Here is a 19,506-nt window from a genome sequence, read left to right as displayed (position 1 = left end):
TTCCCTCGCTTGCCGTTACACGGCGACTATGTTAATGAAGCGACAAACGGGATCGGGTGGCCAGGCTCTCTGACTTGGTTGATGCAGAACATCTTATCCCAATTGTGTGGATCAATACTCATGATGTCAATCACTGGATTGTCTGGTCCAGACTCGAATATTTTCAGACCGCCGTCATACAGCTGGAATATTGTTGACTACGGCGTTAAACAACAAACAAAAGACACAGCTTGTGTTGATACGTCATGATGTGTTGTGTTTGCAGGCTTCAGGTATATGTTGCATGTATAATTGATTATGAAGTTGTTTTGGAATTCGGAGATGTACAGAGGACTGTGATATGCCCCAGTGGCGTGTTCTGTTATTCGAATCAAGGTGACCCACGAAATATGCCACAGCTGTAAACCACATTACATGTACCTTATATTACCCTTTATTACCTTAAATTACCCTACATTAACTTACATTGCCATCCTGGCCACATGATTGGGAATTGAATCATGAATACCGTTAATCATGTATATACCGTTAAACATGTATATACCGTTAATCATGTATATACCGTTAAACATGTATATACCGTCAAACATGTATATGCCGTTAAGCATGTATATACAGTTAAGCATGTGTATACCGTTAAGCATGTATACTTTGTTTCAAAGTCTCTGAACCATATTATCCCCCCCCCCCCCCCCCTCCCCCCCAGCACTTACTGTAAATATAAGCTCTAAATGAAGCAAGTCTACATTTTCCACACAATCTGAATATGTCATCTCACTGGGGCTCCTTTTCAATTTAAATGTAGTTGCTTGTTTTTATCAAAATGATATGTATTCAGTGACTAGGCGTTAGTCTACCTCGTTCTATGTGCCTCACCATTAAGCGCAGTATTAGGAGCATCGGCTCAAGGGATTGACTGCGTGAGTCTATCACAGACCTAAGTGGTACAGACCGCCTAATTTGTACTAGGAAGCTGGCAGGGCATCTCCCTGTCTCCTACTTATCTTATCAGCATCAGTTTACATTCCATAAAGCAGGGATAATTTACATGCGCTTCTTTCAATTATTCAAAGTCGATAAGTAGATAAAAAAGTATTGTTCGGGCACTCCTACATATATCCTTGTATCGCTGTCGGTCGTTGAAGGTTTTATAGATGCGAAGAGGCGGAAGAAGTGACGATAGGATGTTGGCAGGAAGACAGTATATAAATGAATCCCAACCGGCTGACGTGTTCGTTTTGAACCATAGTGACTGTAGAGTATGTACATTTAGCTTGATCAAAACCAATCTGGATTATAAAAGTAGGCACGTCTAGCTGATTGTATTTCATATGTTGTCAGAAAGCCTTTTGAGCCCAAATGTTTATTATTTCGTTTCGTTGTTTAATTCCACTTTTGTATATATTTGATTTCGTTTCCTTTACCATTTTCCAATTTCCATATGTACCAAAATGGCAGCCTCCAGCCAGGAGTGTTGACCATGTGCTTGACCAACAGAAATACAGTCTTTTGTGTCTAAAACAGCCTTGGCGTCCTATATCCATCACGAACCGCCCAGCCCTCGCCCGTGCATCCAAGCACCGTGTTTTCATGTGTATTTCAGAAACTGTTTGTCAGTCTGCTGATATATTTGTCTTAATAATTGTGTGGTAGCCTAGTGGTTCAGGTGTACCTGGTTCGATTCCATTCATGGTTACATTCCCGGTCTTCCCGAGGTTATATATGGCTGGGATATGCAATACAAGCGTAGAATTGGACTTCCTCACTCACATTTTAATCTAATTTATAATAATGTTCGTGCTTACGTACACGGAATGTAATACCAAATTAGAGTATAATTTACATGAAAGTGCTCAAAAGTATTGTAAATCACACAGCTTGTTAAGGAAATGAAATTTCACGATTATGTATGTGAATTGACGCCATGAAGTTCTCATGTAAATCACGTTCATGTACATTTATATTAATTACAGCTTGATTTACACACCTTGGATGAGTTTTTGTCTGCTTGGCTAAGGCGTGTAATTAAACGGGCCTCGTAAAGTATACGACTAGAGCTGTACATCCACGCATCGCGTTCGCAAGAAGGGATGCACCTCAAAATTGACAATAATCCAGACGTCAGCTGTTCGTCTCTTGAACAGCCGCTCACGTGACACAGGCTCACGCACGTGCAGCAACGATGACGTGTTTCCTCTGTGAGTTGTGAGAGGTACAGACTCAAGTGAAATTATAGATGATACCACGGTCGCGCCTGCTGTTTTCTTCACTTATCAGCTGAAACAGATTTACAATTATCTCAACACAATCCCGTAGTCGGGGCGTGCTTGTATTGCTGTTTGGCCCCGATTCAGAATACGACACACTCTTTGTGGTTTTCCGACAAGACAGAAGTGATTCAATTTTATCTGTGTCGGGTGTTAATTGTATCGTGATGTGATCGCACCTGTCTGAGTGATAATATTTTAGCATTATCCGTGATTGGGGCTGATAGTTGGTACAATATAAATCAGTTGCTGGATACACACCATTAAGTATAATGAATACCTGACACATGCAGCATCTGCGCGTCTAACGTTAATTTTGCTCGAAGTGACTGCATCATTCCTGTTTTCAGTTGTCTATCTCGCCACTTAGTACCAGGCGTCTAGACTAACATTTAGTCTCTGAAATGAACATATCGTACAGAAAAAACAGTTGTTCAGTTATCTTAATAAAAATATAATAAAAGGGAGCCCAGTGACTCTCTTCATTTTCATTTCCTGATACTGCAGTAATCTAGACTTGCCAAACATTATAGACTTGCATGGGCTGTATTTGATATATATTTGTATCAGGGTCTGTAAGACAAACTACCAGGCGTCCTGTATTGCCAGTAACCTGTATTGCCCTCACGATGTGAGCACAGATGACACTAGCAGACATTTAGTCTCTGAAATGAAAACGGTTTAGTGTGAAATTGTCTTTCAGCATTATTTATCTAAAATATATAAAACAGAGTCCAGAGAATCTTTCATTTTTCTAAAGAAATTATAGATTTCAACGTAGACACACTTTATGGATAACAACTTCTTTATTATACTGTAATGGCGACGTTTCGGTATAGATCCTTACACCATTGTCAAGCAAGAATCCTTGTTTGACAACGGTATAAGGATATTTTCTGAAACGTTGCCTTTACAGTATTAAAAGAAGTTGTTATCCATAAATTGTGTCTTCTTTGTCATCCGTCAACTTGTAAGAAATGCCTCTCAAACTATTTATTGCAGATTTACTTTTAATATTTTTTCTTGGTCTGACACGCCGTGATATGACTTTAAAAAAGTAAATGTTGGCGCCATGCCCAGTTCACTCACTCATTTCATGGCTGAGTGTTAAAACCCGTCCTTTCGTCACGGAGAAAACTCCCGAAATATATTCTGATTAAGCTGCTTAAAACCCTACTCACTCACCAAACCAACCCACGCATTCACCTAAGCACTCACTCAACCACTCAACCACTCACTCAGAAGAATGTATCATTAATCCAGTCATATTCATAACCTCATTTAAACAGTGATGTCACGTGGTATAGACAGCGGTAAAGTATGTTGTTATTGTTCCATCAACATTCCGTCTTGTGAAGACGACTGTCAACACAGTTCTAGATTTATTCTCGCCTTCTAATTTCTCCAGTTATTCACACGACGGGCAGGTTAACAAAACTATTTAATCAGAAGGCAGTTCGTTACAGAGTTCAGCCCTGGCGAGTGTTATCTCGAAATTTGGCCGCCATTCAGAGTTAGTAATTGTGAAAGGTGAGTGGTCTCCCTTGGGACCAGCTTTTGTAGAATTGTGCAGCTGATAATTGAAGAGCGCACGACGATGTTGGAGTTGTATTGTATAGCTGCCGCTACAACCAAAACATATGCATTTCGTTACGGATTGTTTATGACCTGTCGCGAACTTAACCATGTACATTATGAAAGTTCCTTCACCCTATAATATATGGTGGTAACTGCCTGGTTCGACAAGACGGTGGGGCATAGTGCGGGATGCTTTTTGTCCAATATTACATCACAACCCATTACACCGTCAAAACAAACGGAATAGTTTCAGTGGAAGAATGCTGTTTTCCTTGAAGGTGATTGATGTATCTGATTGTTTGATAAATATTTCCCCCAGTGCAAGGGGACATGGACTGTTTCCAGGATTCAGTTGGTTATACTGGGTTTCGGCTAAGTGGAACCGATTAGAGTAACCGCATATTGACCGAGACTGTTGGAGGAAACACTACTCTTTGTGCAGATTGCTAACACCACAAGACGTCTGGGTAATGTGTTAACCATTAGGCCCTGTAAGGCCAGGTTCACACAGTGCCGATTATGGCTCCCGTTTGAGCTCAGACAGCGCTTCGACAAGTGAAAAAGTCTGATTACTATCCTCAATGATCTGGAATGTCCTATCATTGTCTGAACGCAGTCGTATACGTTCTTATCAGAGTCCTACGGGTCGGGAAAGGTCCAGAGAGCTCGGCCAAGGACTCCAGACTGAATGGTGCGTCCCGTAACATTCGGGAAACTCAGCCGATTTTGTCTAGTCGGATTACAATCGTGACTATGTCGTGACAGATTCTGCTGTATCGGATCAAAATCGTAACAATGTCCTGTGTTGTCTGGAAGGTGTTCTGTGGATCGGGACGCTGTCGTGATGAACGGGCATAAATTGTTCATTGCCGTTTCTTGTCGATTTAGTCCAGATTGCGTCCAGATCTTGCCGAATGCGAACCGTCTTTGTCGGTTCACTGTCCGGTCACTGTCGGATCTCTGTCGGATCGCATTCGGGAGAATCGGGACGCCGTCGGGATTCGGTCGGTTTTTTCCATACGGAAGATATAAATCGGATCAGATTCGGTTTGAGAACGGTAGATTCGGGAAGAATTGGGCTGGAAACGGCTGAATCGGGACGGTTCCTGAACAATATCTGATTGTTTGTGAATTTCCCGCCACAAATCACAGGATCTTGATCAAACTTTTGACAAATTTTAATCGGGAATGGTCAATCAAGGACGGCAGTAAAAATCTGGAATGTGTGACTGAGCCCTAAGCCATAGACATGCAGCCGGGGCTGAGAAGACGAAGCGAACGTCAATGTCCGTAGAAGCGTCAGTCGAAGTTAACCGAGATATTCCGCATGGGGTTGTAGTACCTATGCATGGCGACAACAATCAGATCTTGCGCTGCTCCTACGAGTACTCATTTATAGGCGAGCGGTCAATGTTTTGTTTGTTATTTGGCGCGGTGGTGTAGCCTTGTGGTTAAAGCGTGTACCTGTTTCGCTGTACAGAGTTGCAGATGATTGGTGGTTCAAATCCCTGTTCGTTTTAGTTTACTAGGTTTGTGAGCACCATACCGTACCCGTGAGCTTCACCAAAGTGCTAAACGTCTATGACTTCCGGCTTTCCTCCCACATCAAGCTTTCACGCGGTTTATATTACTGCAATACTGTTCAAAGCGGCGTGACCCGTGACGATAAAGGGGGAGAACAATTCTTCAGCAACCAATGCTTGCCGTAAAAAGAAGACTATGCTACGGGATCGGGTGGTCAGGCTCGAGGTCTTGGATGATGCATGTCATCGTATCCCAATTGCGCGGATCGCTGCTCATGATGTCAATCCCTGTATTGTCTGGTCCAGACTCGATTATTTACAGACCGTGGTCATATAGCTGGAATATTGCTGAGTGCGGCGTTAAACAGCAAACAAACAAAACAAGTCAAAGCGTTGTTAAGCTAATCTCGCACACTGTTACTACTGATACCGGATAGTATTATGAAAACGGCTGTCGAACAAGTAACATTCCTGTCAGTAAGACCCGTCTTGTCCATCGTTTGCTTCCAGCGTCTCAAGTAAAAGTAAACTTCGAACGTAAACCCCCAAAACGTTGTTTCTGTAAGAACGTTTACCTATGCACGTTATGTTCTTCACGATAGGGCACCATCATGTATAACCATGTAGATCGTTGGCAATCGCTGGATCGTCTCGTCCAGATACGATTATTACAAACCGTCGTCATACACTTCTCGAGGCAAGGGTGTCCGCTGGCCTATATCAATGACAAAACTAGACTTTGATAAAGCTTGTGAACACGCTGTCATATACCTGGAATGTTCCTCCTGAGAGCGGCGTTTACCAATAAACAAAGCTGCGGTCTGGGTTTGCAGCCATACCATGACAGCGTCGTCTCTTCGCCACTGATGGCCAACCATAGCAATGATATTTATCCAAAGAAATGTGGGTCTCATAATGTTGCCTGTCGTTTCTTACCATCGTAAACCAATTTATCATGATGTTTAGTCCAGAGGGAGAGTGTGTAATCTCGGTCCGGCCAGAGGTGAATTCAGCCGGCCAGAAACCCGCTAATTACTCACCGAACCAACCGGGGCGGTCGGGTAGCCTAGTGGTTAAAGCGTTCGCTAGTCACGCCGAAGACCCGGGTTCGATTCCCGACATGGGTACAATGTGTGAAGCCCATTTGTGGTGTCCCCCGCCGTGATATTGCTGGAATATTGCTAAAAGCGGCGTAAAACCGTATTCACTCACTCACTCACTCACCGAACCAACCAGTAAACAGATTACTTTTTCGAAACTAAAGACACGGGTGTTGTGGATATTACTTCATTTTGGCGGACATTACACCAACGAACACACATTCTGATATAATATGACAAAGGTGACAGCCATATTTCATGCATTGCAGGGTGAGGTGAGGTGAAATTGGGTTTAACGTCGCGTCCAAGATTATTGCACTTATATAGCGACGTGCATGCACGTGTATGTGTGTGTGTGGCTGCTTGTACTAGTCCGGACTGATGCCCATTTATAGTGCTAGCTCACTGAGATACCATGCCGCAGTTTAACATGAATACCTCACTCAGACACAGTATACTGACTCCGAGCCGACCAGTCCTTGTTTTAGCCCCTTAATGCCGAGCGCCAGACAGGGTAACAACAAGTACAATCTTTTAACGTCTTTTTGTATGACGCGGCCCGGGATCGAACCCTGGACCTTCCGCTCTCCGGGCGGACGCTCTACCACTAGACCACGGAGGCGGTCTGCATTGCAGGGATAATGGTGATAGGTACCAAGACTTGGGATGAAATAATTCTTTTCGATGATGATGATGATGATGATGATGATTATGATTGAGATTATGATTGATGATGATGTTTATAATGGATGAGGATGATGATGATGATGGTGGTGATGGTGGAGGATGAAATAGATATGTTGTACTGAAATAATGATAATTTCGAATGTCCAATTGCTGGAACCTTATACCTTAAAGTATTTTGAATCTGTCAAACAGTCCGTAACAGTTGTTTTGTGTTAAACTTTAGAGGTTGAATGATTAGAAAACATATTCCGCCTACAATTTAACATAACAATATGAATATATATTTTATATTTTTTTATAACGTGTTTGAATCCTTATCTATCGTGTAGTTGTCCGATTTTCGATCACGAACGTTGATACTACTAAATTTCGTTTATCCGACATACTCGTTAATCCGACACAATCATATGCAACCATCGATGTCGGATTAACGGGACTTGACTGTATATTACGTTATTTAAGTCATGTTTTGTGTCCTACAGAGCGGAGACCACTGACGCTTGTTCTATGTCATTGATGCCGTTACTTGTGATGTCAGTTTCTAGTCTGAGTAGGTCTCGGAGACAGCTGGCAATTAAAGATCTCTGTCCTGTTTCAACCGCAGCATCTCCAAAGAACTAATTATCGTTAATGGGTGTTTTATCGCCGAAAAAAATTGTCATTATCGTTAATTTAAAATCAGGTATGGAATAACGTTCTGGGAATTTGTTTTGCAAAAAACGCATCTACAGTGACTCTCTGTCCCTGGACTTTAAATATTACAAGTTCCTGATTAAAACGTAATTAATTACATGATGTACGAGAGTAGCTTACAAATGCAATGTAATGGCGGTTTGGCGTTATGAATAGCTGCGATATGTGGAGACGGCTCAACCGGGATACGCCAGGATCAATATTCTTTTATTAAAGTCTATGGAGGAATTCTTTTCGCCCTCGATACCTCCACTAAAAATGAGTTAGATTCTGGAGAATTGATTGTTGATCAAGTCGGACTGTGTGTTGAAGGAATCAGTGGGCCTGGGGACTAGATAAACACATCCGTGCAACTGTCAATATTTGTAGTCTTATATTTGCCAGTCTCTTCCCAGCAACCACTCGTATCAACATTGTACTACCACTTGCTCGTAACGTCATCCCCTTCTTGTAACAACATCACCTGCTTGTAACATCCCCACCTACTTGAACCGCATCACGTTTGTAACATCATCACCTGCTTGTAACGTCATCACGTTTGTAACATCATCACCTGCTTGTAACATCCCCACCTACTTGTACCGCATCACGTTTGTAACATCATCACCTGCTTGTAACGTCATCACGCTAGTAACATCATCACCTGGTTGTAACGTCATCAAGTTTGTAACATCATCACCTGCTTGTAACGTCATCACCTTGTAATATCTTCATTGTACAGTCACTATGTAATGCATCTGCTCCGCCTTTAAGATCTACACTGCGCTACCCTTTCCCACTGAGAGGACCTTCGTCTACCATTAATTGAACACTACCTACAGTACTAGTAACACTAACGCTGGTTAAATCGGCGGAGTCTACAGCACCCTCAGTTACGTGGACTACATCTACATCCGTTGGTATACTTGAACCTACCCAAGCAGCTGACGGGGTTGCCATCTAAGTCACGCGTCATGTTGCATCTATTCAGATCTATTCACTCACTCACTCACCCCTGGAATCTGCCTGTCCTGTGGCATTCGGGTCAGCGGATGACGTCCAGCCAATTATTAGATCGAGATTTCATTAATATTTCACCTTCTCAACCCGTGAATCAGTGCGTGAGTTAACATTATAAACACTGAGTGAGAAGTCCCGATTGCTGTGTTTGATTTATTGTATAGCCACAGGGGCACAATGTGACGGGTGTTTAGAAATCCATTTTCATCTCACGCGTGCAGCTAATCGTGACTGTTATGTCAAGTCGACGTCCCAGAAGTAGTATATTTCCATTCTTGTCACAAAGCGGTGGATCCCCCCCCAGATGAGGCGCGCTGTCACTTGCCTGGAGCTACTTTCCTCACGACATAATCTATTTGAAACTAAAAATAACCCTAAAGAGTTGCCTTTCGTGGACATTGGAATGGCCATGACGTGTTAACAAAATGCGGAATAAACGCACATGTAATCCGGTTTACCATTATCTTGCAATGAATGCCAACTCAAGTCTAGAATGATTTGGCAAGTCTAGATTGACTCAGCTCTAGGTATTAAGGATTGTTCTGGGCTCCATTTGGATTTTATTCTTTTTATTTTGTAGACATATATTTTATAGGGTAACTTTATTTCTGGGACCAAATGTCTAGCCACATCTCAAACGCCTTTGTAAGTATCAATATTAGTAAGGTGCATCCTGGGTATTTAATAAGTAACTAATAGTAATATCATAAGTATACGTAGATCACAATCGTAAGGCACCTCAGTATTTCTAGTGGTCGGTGTTCGTGAGGCACTACAGACATTTCTAGTTGGTGTTCGTAAAGGACCTCAGTATTTCTAGTGGTCGGTGTTCGTGAGGCACTACAGACATTTCTAGTTGGTGTTCGTAAAGGACCTCAGTATTTCTAGTGGTCGGTGTTCGTGAGGCACTACAGACATTTCTAGTTGGTGTTCGTAAAGGACCTCAGTATTTCTAGTGGTCGGTGTTCGTGAGGCACTACAGACATTTCTAGTTGGTGTTCGTAAGGCACCTCAGTATTTCTAGTGGTCGGTGTTCGTGAGGCACTACAGACAGTTCTAGTTGGTGTTCGTAAAGGACCTCAGTATTTCTAGTGGTCGGTGTTCGTGAGGCACTACAGACATTTCTAGTTGGTGTTCGTAAAGGACCTCAGTATTTCTAGTGGTCGGTGTTCGTGAGGCACTACAGACATTTCTAGTTGGTGTTCGTAAGGCACCTCAGTATTTCTAGTGGTCGGTGTTCGTGAGGCACTACAGACATTTCTAGTGGTCGGTGTTCGTAAGGGTGAGTGAGTGAGTATGGTTTTACGCCGCTTTTAGCAATATTCCAGCAATATCACGGCGTGGGACACCAGAAATGGGCTTAAGACTGTTCGTAAGGGACCTCAGTATTTCTAGTGGTCGGTGTTCGTAAGGGACCGCAGTATTTCTAGTGGTCGGTTTTCGTGAGGCACTACAGACAGTTCTAGTTGGTGTTCGTAAGGGACCTCAGTATTTCTAGTGGTCGGTGTTCGTAAGGGACCGCAGTATTTCTAGTGGTCGATGTTCGTTCTAGTTGGTGTTATTGAGTTGTTGTGGTCCGAAATGTCACTACGAAGTCATGCAACTTACCCAATGGGGAATCAGCTCAGAAAAGACACCATTGCTTGTCGTAACTAATGTTTATGCCACCTTGTAGTTGACTAATTTGGGTAATGTTGTCATGCTTGTTGGCGACGCGTGACTGCGTGGGACTTTGATCAATACATTACCAACCACTTTTGTTGGACCAAAATATTTACGGGCCTCTATGATAGAGCTGGAATATTGCTGACTGTGGTGTACAAGCAAACAAGTCTCACGTGGCTTTGTAATGGCGACAGCCTGTCATCCCACAGACAACAGTCCGACTTGGTTAAGAAAGTCAGTATTACAACATCTTGGTAAATGCAACCGTCACCACAACGCGAGGCTCAGCGTCCCCCGTAATTAGCGCTGATCTTCTTTATGGGGGCCATCTATTATTCATACATCGATGTTTGTGTGTAAATGACAGTCTCCACTGGGATATATTCCACCATTATCACTCACGAGGTGTTCTGATGTCAGTTTGATCCGGATTTTAGTGATTCCGTGTAAGTTCATGAATGTATTCATGCAATCCATTCCATATAGATGTCGTTAATTACTGACTTTACGACGGAATATCTACGTACACGTGGTCCCCGAGGTCCCCGAGGAGAGGCAGGTCAGTCCCAGAACCACAGCTTAGGGGAACAATGGGGATCAGGGGACCAATGCGAAGGCACAGAATTATGTGCTCTAGTTCTCAGTTTGTACGTCATTGTGCCTCGCGGGCGGTCGGGTAGCCTAGTGGTTAAAGCGTTCGCTCGTCACGCCGAAGGCCCGGGTTCGATTCCCGACATGGGTAAAATGTGTGAAGCCCATGTCTGGTGTCCCCCGCCGTGATATTGCTGGAATATCGCTTTTAGCGGCGTAAAACCATACTCACACACTCACTGTACCTCGCGACGTCAGTTGATGCTTACTGTATCGACCCCTGGGTTTCGACACGCAAAGTGCTGTGCAGAGATGTGCCCCTAAGGCCTACCAGAAACCTCTTATTTGGGGTTCGATTCCTAAATTCTGTTTCAGGGTTTGTCAACATGTGCTAGTATGTTCATCAAAGTGGTAAACGCCTATAACATGCATCACTTCGGGCTTTCCTCCCACATTATCAGACACGCTGTGATATAATTGGAATAGTGTTGAAAGCGACGTTTAATCCAACGCACTCATATACTCAATGTCCTTGGAAACTAGATCGCCTCCGTGGTCTAGTGGTAGAGCGTCCGCCCGGAGAACGAAAGGTCCGGGGTTCTATCCCCGGCCGCGTTATACCAAAAGACGTTAGAAGATAGTACTTGTTGTTACCCTGTCTGGTGCTCGGCATTAAGGGGCTAAAACAAGGACTGGTCGGCTCGGAGTCAGTATACTGTGTCTGAGTGGGGTATTCATGTTAAACTGCGGCATGGTATCTCAGTGGGCTTGCGCTATAAATGGGCATCAGTCCGGACTAGTACAAGCAGCCACACTCACACGTTGATGCACGTCGCTATATGAGTACAATAATCTTTGACGCGGCGTTAAACCCCATTTCACCTTACCTTTGAAACTAACGCTACATTAAGTGTAATCTTTCTCTTCATGATCTCTACATTCCACAAAATCAAGTTGATGTTTCAAATATCACACAGTGAACCTTTCTGGCAAATACCTGTTCTTGCATCTACCGGCCTGATAGGCCATGTGCCCAGCTCCATCTGTAACTCTCCATCGTGTTGCTTCAGTACGTGGTTTCGTGTGTAGTTGCGTGTGTAGTTGCTGTCAAGTAGATTGGGATGCTATTAAGACTCCTGTATCACCGATGCGCAGCTGGGCGTCGACCGTGCCGTCAGGAGGTGGTACGTTTTATATACTTATCTCCCTCTGCAACAAGGTGACAGTATACGCCGTGCGGTGAGTCACGAGATGATCGATAAGACGTACAACCTGATGTAGATAGCCGATACGCTGGTTGTTGATGCTGCTGAGCAAAATGTTTATTAGTTCCCTACCTAAACTTTCCATTGAAATATTTATATTGCTTGTGACAGCTCGTTTAACCATTTCAATCTGATCTGCTAATGTGTATGCCTCTTTTACGCCTGTGTTTATGCCTCTGTTACGACTGTGTTTATGCCTATGTTACACCTGTGTTTATGTCTCTGTTACGCCTGTGTTTATGCCTGTGTTACGCCTGTGTTTATGTCTCTGTTACGACTGTGTTTATGACTCTGTTACGCCTGTGTTTAAGCCTCTGTTACACCTGTGTTTATGTCTCTGTTACGCCTATGTTTATGCCTCTGTTACACCTGTGTTTATGTCTCTGTTACGCCTATGTTTATGCCTCTGTTACGCCTGTGTTTATGTCTCTGTTACGCCTATGTTTATGTCTCTGTTACGCCTGTGTTTATGCCTATGTTACGAATGTGTGTGTCTGTTACGCGTGTGTTTATGCCTATGTTACGCCTGTGTTTATGCCTATGTTACGCCTGTGTTATGCCTCTGTTACGCCTGTGTTATGCCTCTGTTACGACTGTGTTTATGCCTGTTACGCCTGTGTGTATGCCTATGTTACGCCTGTGTTTATGTCTCTGTTACGCCTGTGTTTACGCCTATGTTACGCCTGTGTTTACGCCCGTTTTGTGCCTGTGCCTGAAGAGCAAGACACAGACCGTTCTTTGAGCATACAGTGACGGGTGTACCTGTCCACTATTTTCTTTCATGCACGCTTTCCCTCTCGTAAACAATGTCCACATTCTCACTCGATTGGTCTCGCCGAGACTGAATGTTAGCGTGTTCGTTCATCACCTACAACGCACGGGTTCGATTCCCACATGGTCATATTATAGGAGACCTATTCAAACCATTTGTCTCACATTTTCCTCACACCATCGCACTCGTTCGTGCACTCTCACACACTCTCACACACTCTCACCTTTACTCTTGTACCTGTTAGAGGTAATCGATCACAACGTTGCTCTCTGTGTACCGGGTAAATAACAGTAAGTCTTTGTGTATCAAAGTGCAACATTGTGTGTCCGGAGTTGTGTTCCGACTCGCCATCGACAACAGCCGGTTTCGATTTAACGACAATGTTTGTTTTTTATGAACGTTTGACCTTTTCTCCGTCCCATTAGTTTTACGGGAGCAAGTATTATGTTCGTGCTGTGGGGTATTAGTGTTATTGAAGTTTCTAAAGGTATTGTCAATTCGACCTCCATCTTAGAGTTTGGAGCAATGGATGACTGTATACCGCTCAATACCGATTTGATTAATAACCTTTTACTGTTTACACGTATCATTACTCCATACACTAAAACTCATTCGTAAGCTACACTACCTGCCCAAACAACGTCATCGCACACTATCATCTGTGGTAAAATCATACATTTAGTGGTAGAGCGTTCACCCAGAGAGCGAAAGGTCCGGGGTTTGATCCCCGGTCGCTCCATACCAAAAGACGTTAAAAGATGGTACTTGTTGTTACCCTGTCTGGCGCTGTGCATTCAGGGACTAAAACAAGGACTGGTCGGCTCGGAGTCAGTATACTGTGTCTGAGTGGGGTGTTCATGTTGAACTGCGGCATGGTATCTCAGTGAGCTGGCACTAGTACAGGCAGCCCCCCCACACACACACAAACACACACACACACACACACACACACACACACACACACACATACACACACACACACACAAACACACACACATGGACGCGACGTTAAACCAAATTTCACCTCCCCTCACTATTTGTTACTTGCGATGTTGTGTATTTCAGGAGCTGCGCTGACAGCTTATATATTTGCGATGTCGAACACGGCAACAACTGTGGCAACTGCATATATATTTGCGATGTCGTACACGGCAACAACTGTGGTAATAGCATATATATTTGCGATGTCGTACACGGCAACAACTGTGGCAATAGCATATATATTTGCGATGTCGTACACGGCAACAACTGTGGTAATAGCATATATATTTGCGATGTCGTACACGGCAACAACTGTGGCAATAGCATATATATTTGCGATGTCGTACACGGCAACAACTGTGGTAATAGCATATATATTTGCGATGTCGTACACGGCAACAACTGTGGTAATAGCATATATATTTGCGATGTCGTACACGGCAACAACTGTGGTAATAGCATATATATTTGCGATGTCGTACACGGCAACAACTGTGGTAATAGCATATATATTTGCGATGTCGTACACGGCAACAACTGTGGTAATAGCATATATATTTGCGATGTCGTACACGGCAACAACTGTGGTAATAGCATATATATTTGCGATGTCGTACACGGCAACAACTGTGGCAATAGCATATATATTTGCGATGTCGTACACGGCAACAACTGTGGTAATAGCATATATATTTGCGATGTCGTACACGGCAACAACTGTGGTAATAGCATATATATTTGCGATGTCGTGCACGGCAACAGCTGTGGCAACAGCATAGATATTTGCAATGTCGTGCACGGCAACAACTGTGGCAACATCATAGATATTTGCGATGTCGTGCACAACACCTGTGGCAACAGCATAGATATATGCAATGGCGTGCACGTCCACAGCTGCATATATATCTAAGTACGACGAAGTACGATAACAGAGAAATCATGACAGCGATTTCGTTGATGGCACAGCTGCAGTAAGAGTAGAGTAGTCATCAGCGGTGCCGTGCACGACAATAGCTCTTCGTATCACCCTCAATGTCGCCAGTTGCTTGTCACTACAATGACTCTAATCAATGGCTATGAAGACAGGATCGTATGACGATAAAACTGCTGTGTTTCCATCCTCCCTGAAGGAAGAAACATTCAACCCTCGACTGGCTAGTGACGTGAATCCATACACTGCTAATTGGATTTAAATATAGGGTTGGGCATTAGAGCCACTTACGCATCAATAAGCCATCCGTTCTTCCGCTGGCCACTGTTATATGTTTAGCTCATCGTCTTCTTTCTGTCTTCCCATATTCAAATAATAGCTACCTACCGCATGTATTGATCTTTGTGTGACGTCGGCGGGTGACGTCGCTATATAAGGGCAGTGTTGCCGGAGTAGTAGTTGTAGCCCATGTGGCCGGCGAGACAGTCGAGATGTCACACAGGGTCAGATTCAACGTCTTGGAAAAGCCCAATCCAGCACCCACCGAGGAAGGTACATCACAGCGTGTGTTTCACAACTGTCCGATTGTGGTCGCAAGACGTCAAACAGCAATGTGTATAGCCGAGTGGTAGTTCATCTTCAAGGAGCTTATGTTCATGAAAGCGATGGATTGGTATTCTTGTATCGGAATTTGTAAGACCGGATCAAAGTGGAAGAGTTGTGTTTTTCTTAAAACCTCTTTGATATCAGTGAAGGTTTATAAGGGCCGACATTTCCTAAACTGGTTTTTTTTGTGACGGATAGTTGGTTCTGTTTTAGTGAAAGTTCAACTTCTTTAAACTCTGTTGGAAATCGTAGGATGTCATGTAACCCCCTCACAAATGAACCTAGCGGCAACAGAATCCAAACGGTGACCTTTGCAACTACGTTTAACTCTGGATCACGACCTGGAAGTAATGGATATTTTGCAGTTCAAATAATGCCAGCCGACGACAGAAAAAACTTCTTATTTTTCTTGTTCCGATCGGCATACTGACATGAGTCAAATTACTGGCCTCATCATCAAGTATCTGATGAGCCCGGTCCTCTTGTATGGTGGGTTATGAGACGTGGTGATGCTATCGGCTCAGTTGATATGACAACCCGGCCAATAAAAGACAATGTGGTTGACAGGTGGTGTGTACGCCAGGCAATACCACTGTTATGTATTGGACGTTGAGCCCATTATCGGCGTGTTACCTACCGTGGGTGGAACTGGTGGTAGAATATCGGGTTTATTCGGTGTATTATGGAATTATCCCCGAGGTCGGAGTGATGATTGCTCTGTAAATACTGCTTGATTGTTGGGAAGAGCAGTTCAATATTTGGGTATATGTAATACATGTCTCTAGAATTTGACTTTTCAGATACAGTAGCCTTCATTCAGTTTAGTTGCCAATGTTGAGATAAATAACGCTCCTTTATTGAGAGTTTCCTGTTTTGTTCACTCGGCATCAAGCCACGTGAGGACGCGAAACTCGCGGAATTTAGTGATTGCAATTCTGAAGAGGTTTTTCTTGAGTGGGCACTACCAAAGCATTCAGAACGTGTCTTAAAGTACATCATCATATATTGATGGTTGTATTGCATTATCCGGTGAGAGGTTTGTCAATCGTTGCAGGGCGTGATGGAAGGTTGTATCTCTCAAATCATTACTCATCGACGTCTTGGTGGTTGTCCTTGGTGACACGCCCGCCACACTTGTAAGCGTCGAGTGAACCATCTTGCCATGGTTCTTCCGTCTAGTGCTATACCTACCTCAACCATGTCACGGTATGTACTTGTGGTGTTGTTGGAGACAAGCCCCACCCACTTAAGATGTCGGGCCCGGGGACGGCCATTCATACCACTTATACCACTGAAACGCCGTCGTATGCATTAGTATTGTAATATTGAAGTCCTAGGGTTCAATATAAGTACATCCACTCCATCTGGCCTGGACATATCTCGAAGCTATTGTCGACCGTGCTAAGACCTCAGTAATACCAGAGATTAATTCTGTATCTCAACACCAGCCTTGACCCCGCGCACCTCTTTACTAATCCACAACCTTTCCTGTAACACATGCCACTCGTTATTACGAGAAGGCTATTCTATGTAACACGTACTCCCTCGTTATTACGCCCCCTCCCCTCTTGCATGTGACACGTGACTCCATTGAGGTTCTTAAGAGCAGATCAATGTCCACAAATAATTCCGGCGATCACGATTTCTCTGAGGTGTTATTTTTGCCAATTCCGTTTTGGTAAATCGATTTCATTTGTTCGGCCCTTCCATATCTTGTGAGATATTCGTATGATTGAGGAGACGCTGAGTACGGTACACACCCGCACGATTAGCTACTTCATAGGTTATTGGACAGAGTGTACTCGGCGTTCTCAGGCCTTGTAATCGGATGTATTAACAGCCCAGCCGTACACGCGTTCATTATAATCCAGTATCAATCATAAATATATGGTACGACCATGTAAGAGAATTTAAAGTTCACGATTGACGTTTGTTGCCAAAATCCAGCCTAATGACGTCAACGTGGGTTCACAACGTGTCTGCGCTATGCTTGCTTGCGTGTGGAAATATTATTTATAATTTATGTAACGCCATGGAAACAGAAACGCAGGATTGGGCTCAACTAATCAACTAATCATCAAGTGACGATGAACACAGAATCACGCGATGACAGACCCGTGAAGATCCGCATACGGAATAGGTCTTCAGTAACCAAAGCTTGCCGTATAAGCCGACTTTGCTTGTCGTAAGAGGCGACTAACGGGATCGGGTGGCCTCGCTCTCTGACGTGGCTGATGCATTGCACCCAATTGTGTAGATCGATGCTCATGATATCAATCTCTGGATTGTCTGGTCCAGACTTGTTAAACAACAAATAAACAAAAATTAAAACGCGATAGCATGTGACAAGGAGCAAAACGTCACGTAGCGGCGCATTGCGTCCGAATACTTCTTTCTTTGCAATTCGTCGCGCTCTGTTGTTCATGTTTTCGATATATTACATATTTTAGCTTGAAAAACGTGTGTATCTTTGTCAGTAATACTCGTTTATTTTTTAAATATTGATACTGTTGACTTAAAGTCCTTTCGTCGGAAAGATATTCATTCAACTGGAGTTTATCGAACTTGATAATGACGATGCATTCATTTGTTCAGCCAGGGTTCCTTGCTTTAAAGTCAGTAGTCTTTGTGATATAATTGGCAGACAAAGAACTCTGTGCTCTGCAACAGGCCCGGATGATTGGGTGATGAACGGCTGGTATTCTACTCTGCTCTAAGTGGCTGTCACATGCATCTTCTTAAGAAGGTACATTATGGGCAAGAACAACACGCAATGACCACGCCGACTACCGATACGGTCGCAGCGCCCAGCACATGAAGCATGCCACGACGGTGAACACAACCATTTTGTGACGTCGATGCTGACTGGAATTCGCTATCGAAGATTACAAGATTTAGACTATTGCTAACAGTCTTACGTCAATGGAGTCATGTTATTTTCGGATTATGGCAATTCCGCTATGATTGCAGCTCATCTTTGAAACGTAAATTTAGAAATTGGAGGCTCCTGCACTGGTTTCTTGAGAATCTTCAATGATTAGAAAGACATAAAGTTTGTTTGATATTCTAAATCGATAAGCGTTATACTTCTTAGAGCCGAAGGGGATTTCCTGTGCTTTGAAAATATTCCTTCGTACATTTTCCTCAACAAAGCATTTTCTGATAAATGATAAAAGCTCTTGTAGAATGTGTCCTTTGTCATGGGAATTCATCGATTTCTCGGCATGTGCGAAGGCTTGGCAAGAATGTCACGTGTTGTTATATATTTGCAACATTGTATCGGCACATCGATGTAAATATAAGGCTCCACTCTCACAGAACCACCCTTTGAATTTGCCCATCAATCGAAATTCTTGATTGCCTTATCCAGGTTAAAATTGAATGTAAACAGAGGGAATGCAAACAGGCTTTGTATTGTCTTATTCAGGTTCCAGGTAATCACGCTATTAGAACTGCTAACAGTGCGAGCCCTGACTGTGTTTTCTATTGTGTTTTTTAGGCTCCTCTTATGACCCTTTTTAATGACTTCGCTTGACTTAATGAGTCTAAACTCCGTGCATTTCTTTTTACAGAACTCAAACAAGCTTTTGACCTGTTTGACAAGAACAACGATGGCAAGATATCCTGTGAAGAGCTTGGATGTGTACTCAGGTCACTCGGTCACGATTATACGCAACCGGAAGTAGAAGAGATGATAAAAAATGCCGATAAAAATGGTAAGCAAAAGTGGTGATCAGAAACGCGTTCATCGTCTACCTGGTCTTAAGTTCGCGAAAAAACGCTTCAACTACTAGTAGTTGCAACATTTGGTCGTACTTCTTCGTATACTTTGGTATTAACCAGTTCAG

The 19,506-nt window shown here is 43.4% G+C and overlaps 1 protein-coding gene across 14 annotated transcripts in view; it reads left to right on the top strand.

Annotated features, from left to right (window-relative positions):
* Positions 1-19,506, top strand: part of LOC124114595 (calmodulin-A-like) — a 208,107-nt gene that overhangs the window by 179,357 nt on the left and 9,244 nt on the right. For all 14 annotated transcript variants that reach the window (XM_046475253.2, XM_046475248.2, XM_046475252.2 and 11 more), the window contains one exon: positions 19,231-19,374. In XM_046475253.2, coding sequence (XP_046331209.1) covers positions 19,231-19,374 — 144 coding nt within the window. The remainder of the gene's footprint in view (positions 1-19,230; positions 19,375-19,506) is intronic.

Source organism: Haliotis rufescens, unplaced genomic scaffold (assembly GCF_023055435.1).
Source record: "Haliotis rufescens isolate VD_foot unplaced genomic scaffold, xgHalRufe1.0.p SCAF_1, whole genome shotgun sequence".
NCBI classification, from domain to species: domain Eukaryota; kingdom Metazoa; phylum Mollusca; class Gastropoda; order Lepetellida; family Haliotidae; genus Haliotis; species Haliotis rufescens.
The sequence above is the reverse complement of the archived record's forward strand: the minus strand, read 5'-3'. Positions and strand labels throughout refer to the sequence as shown.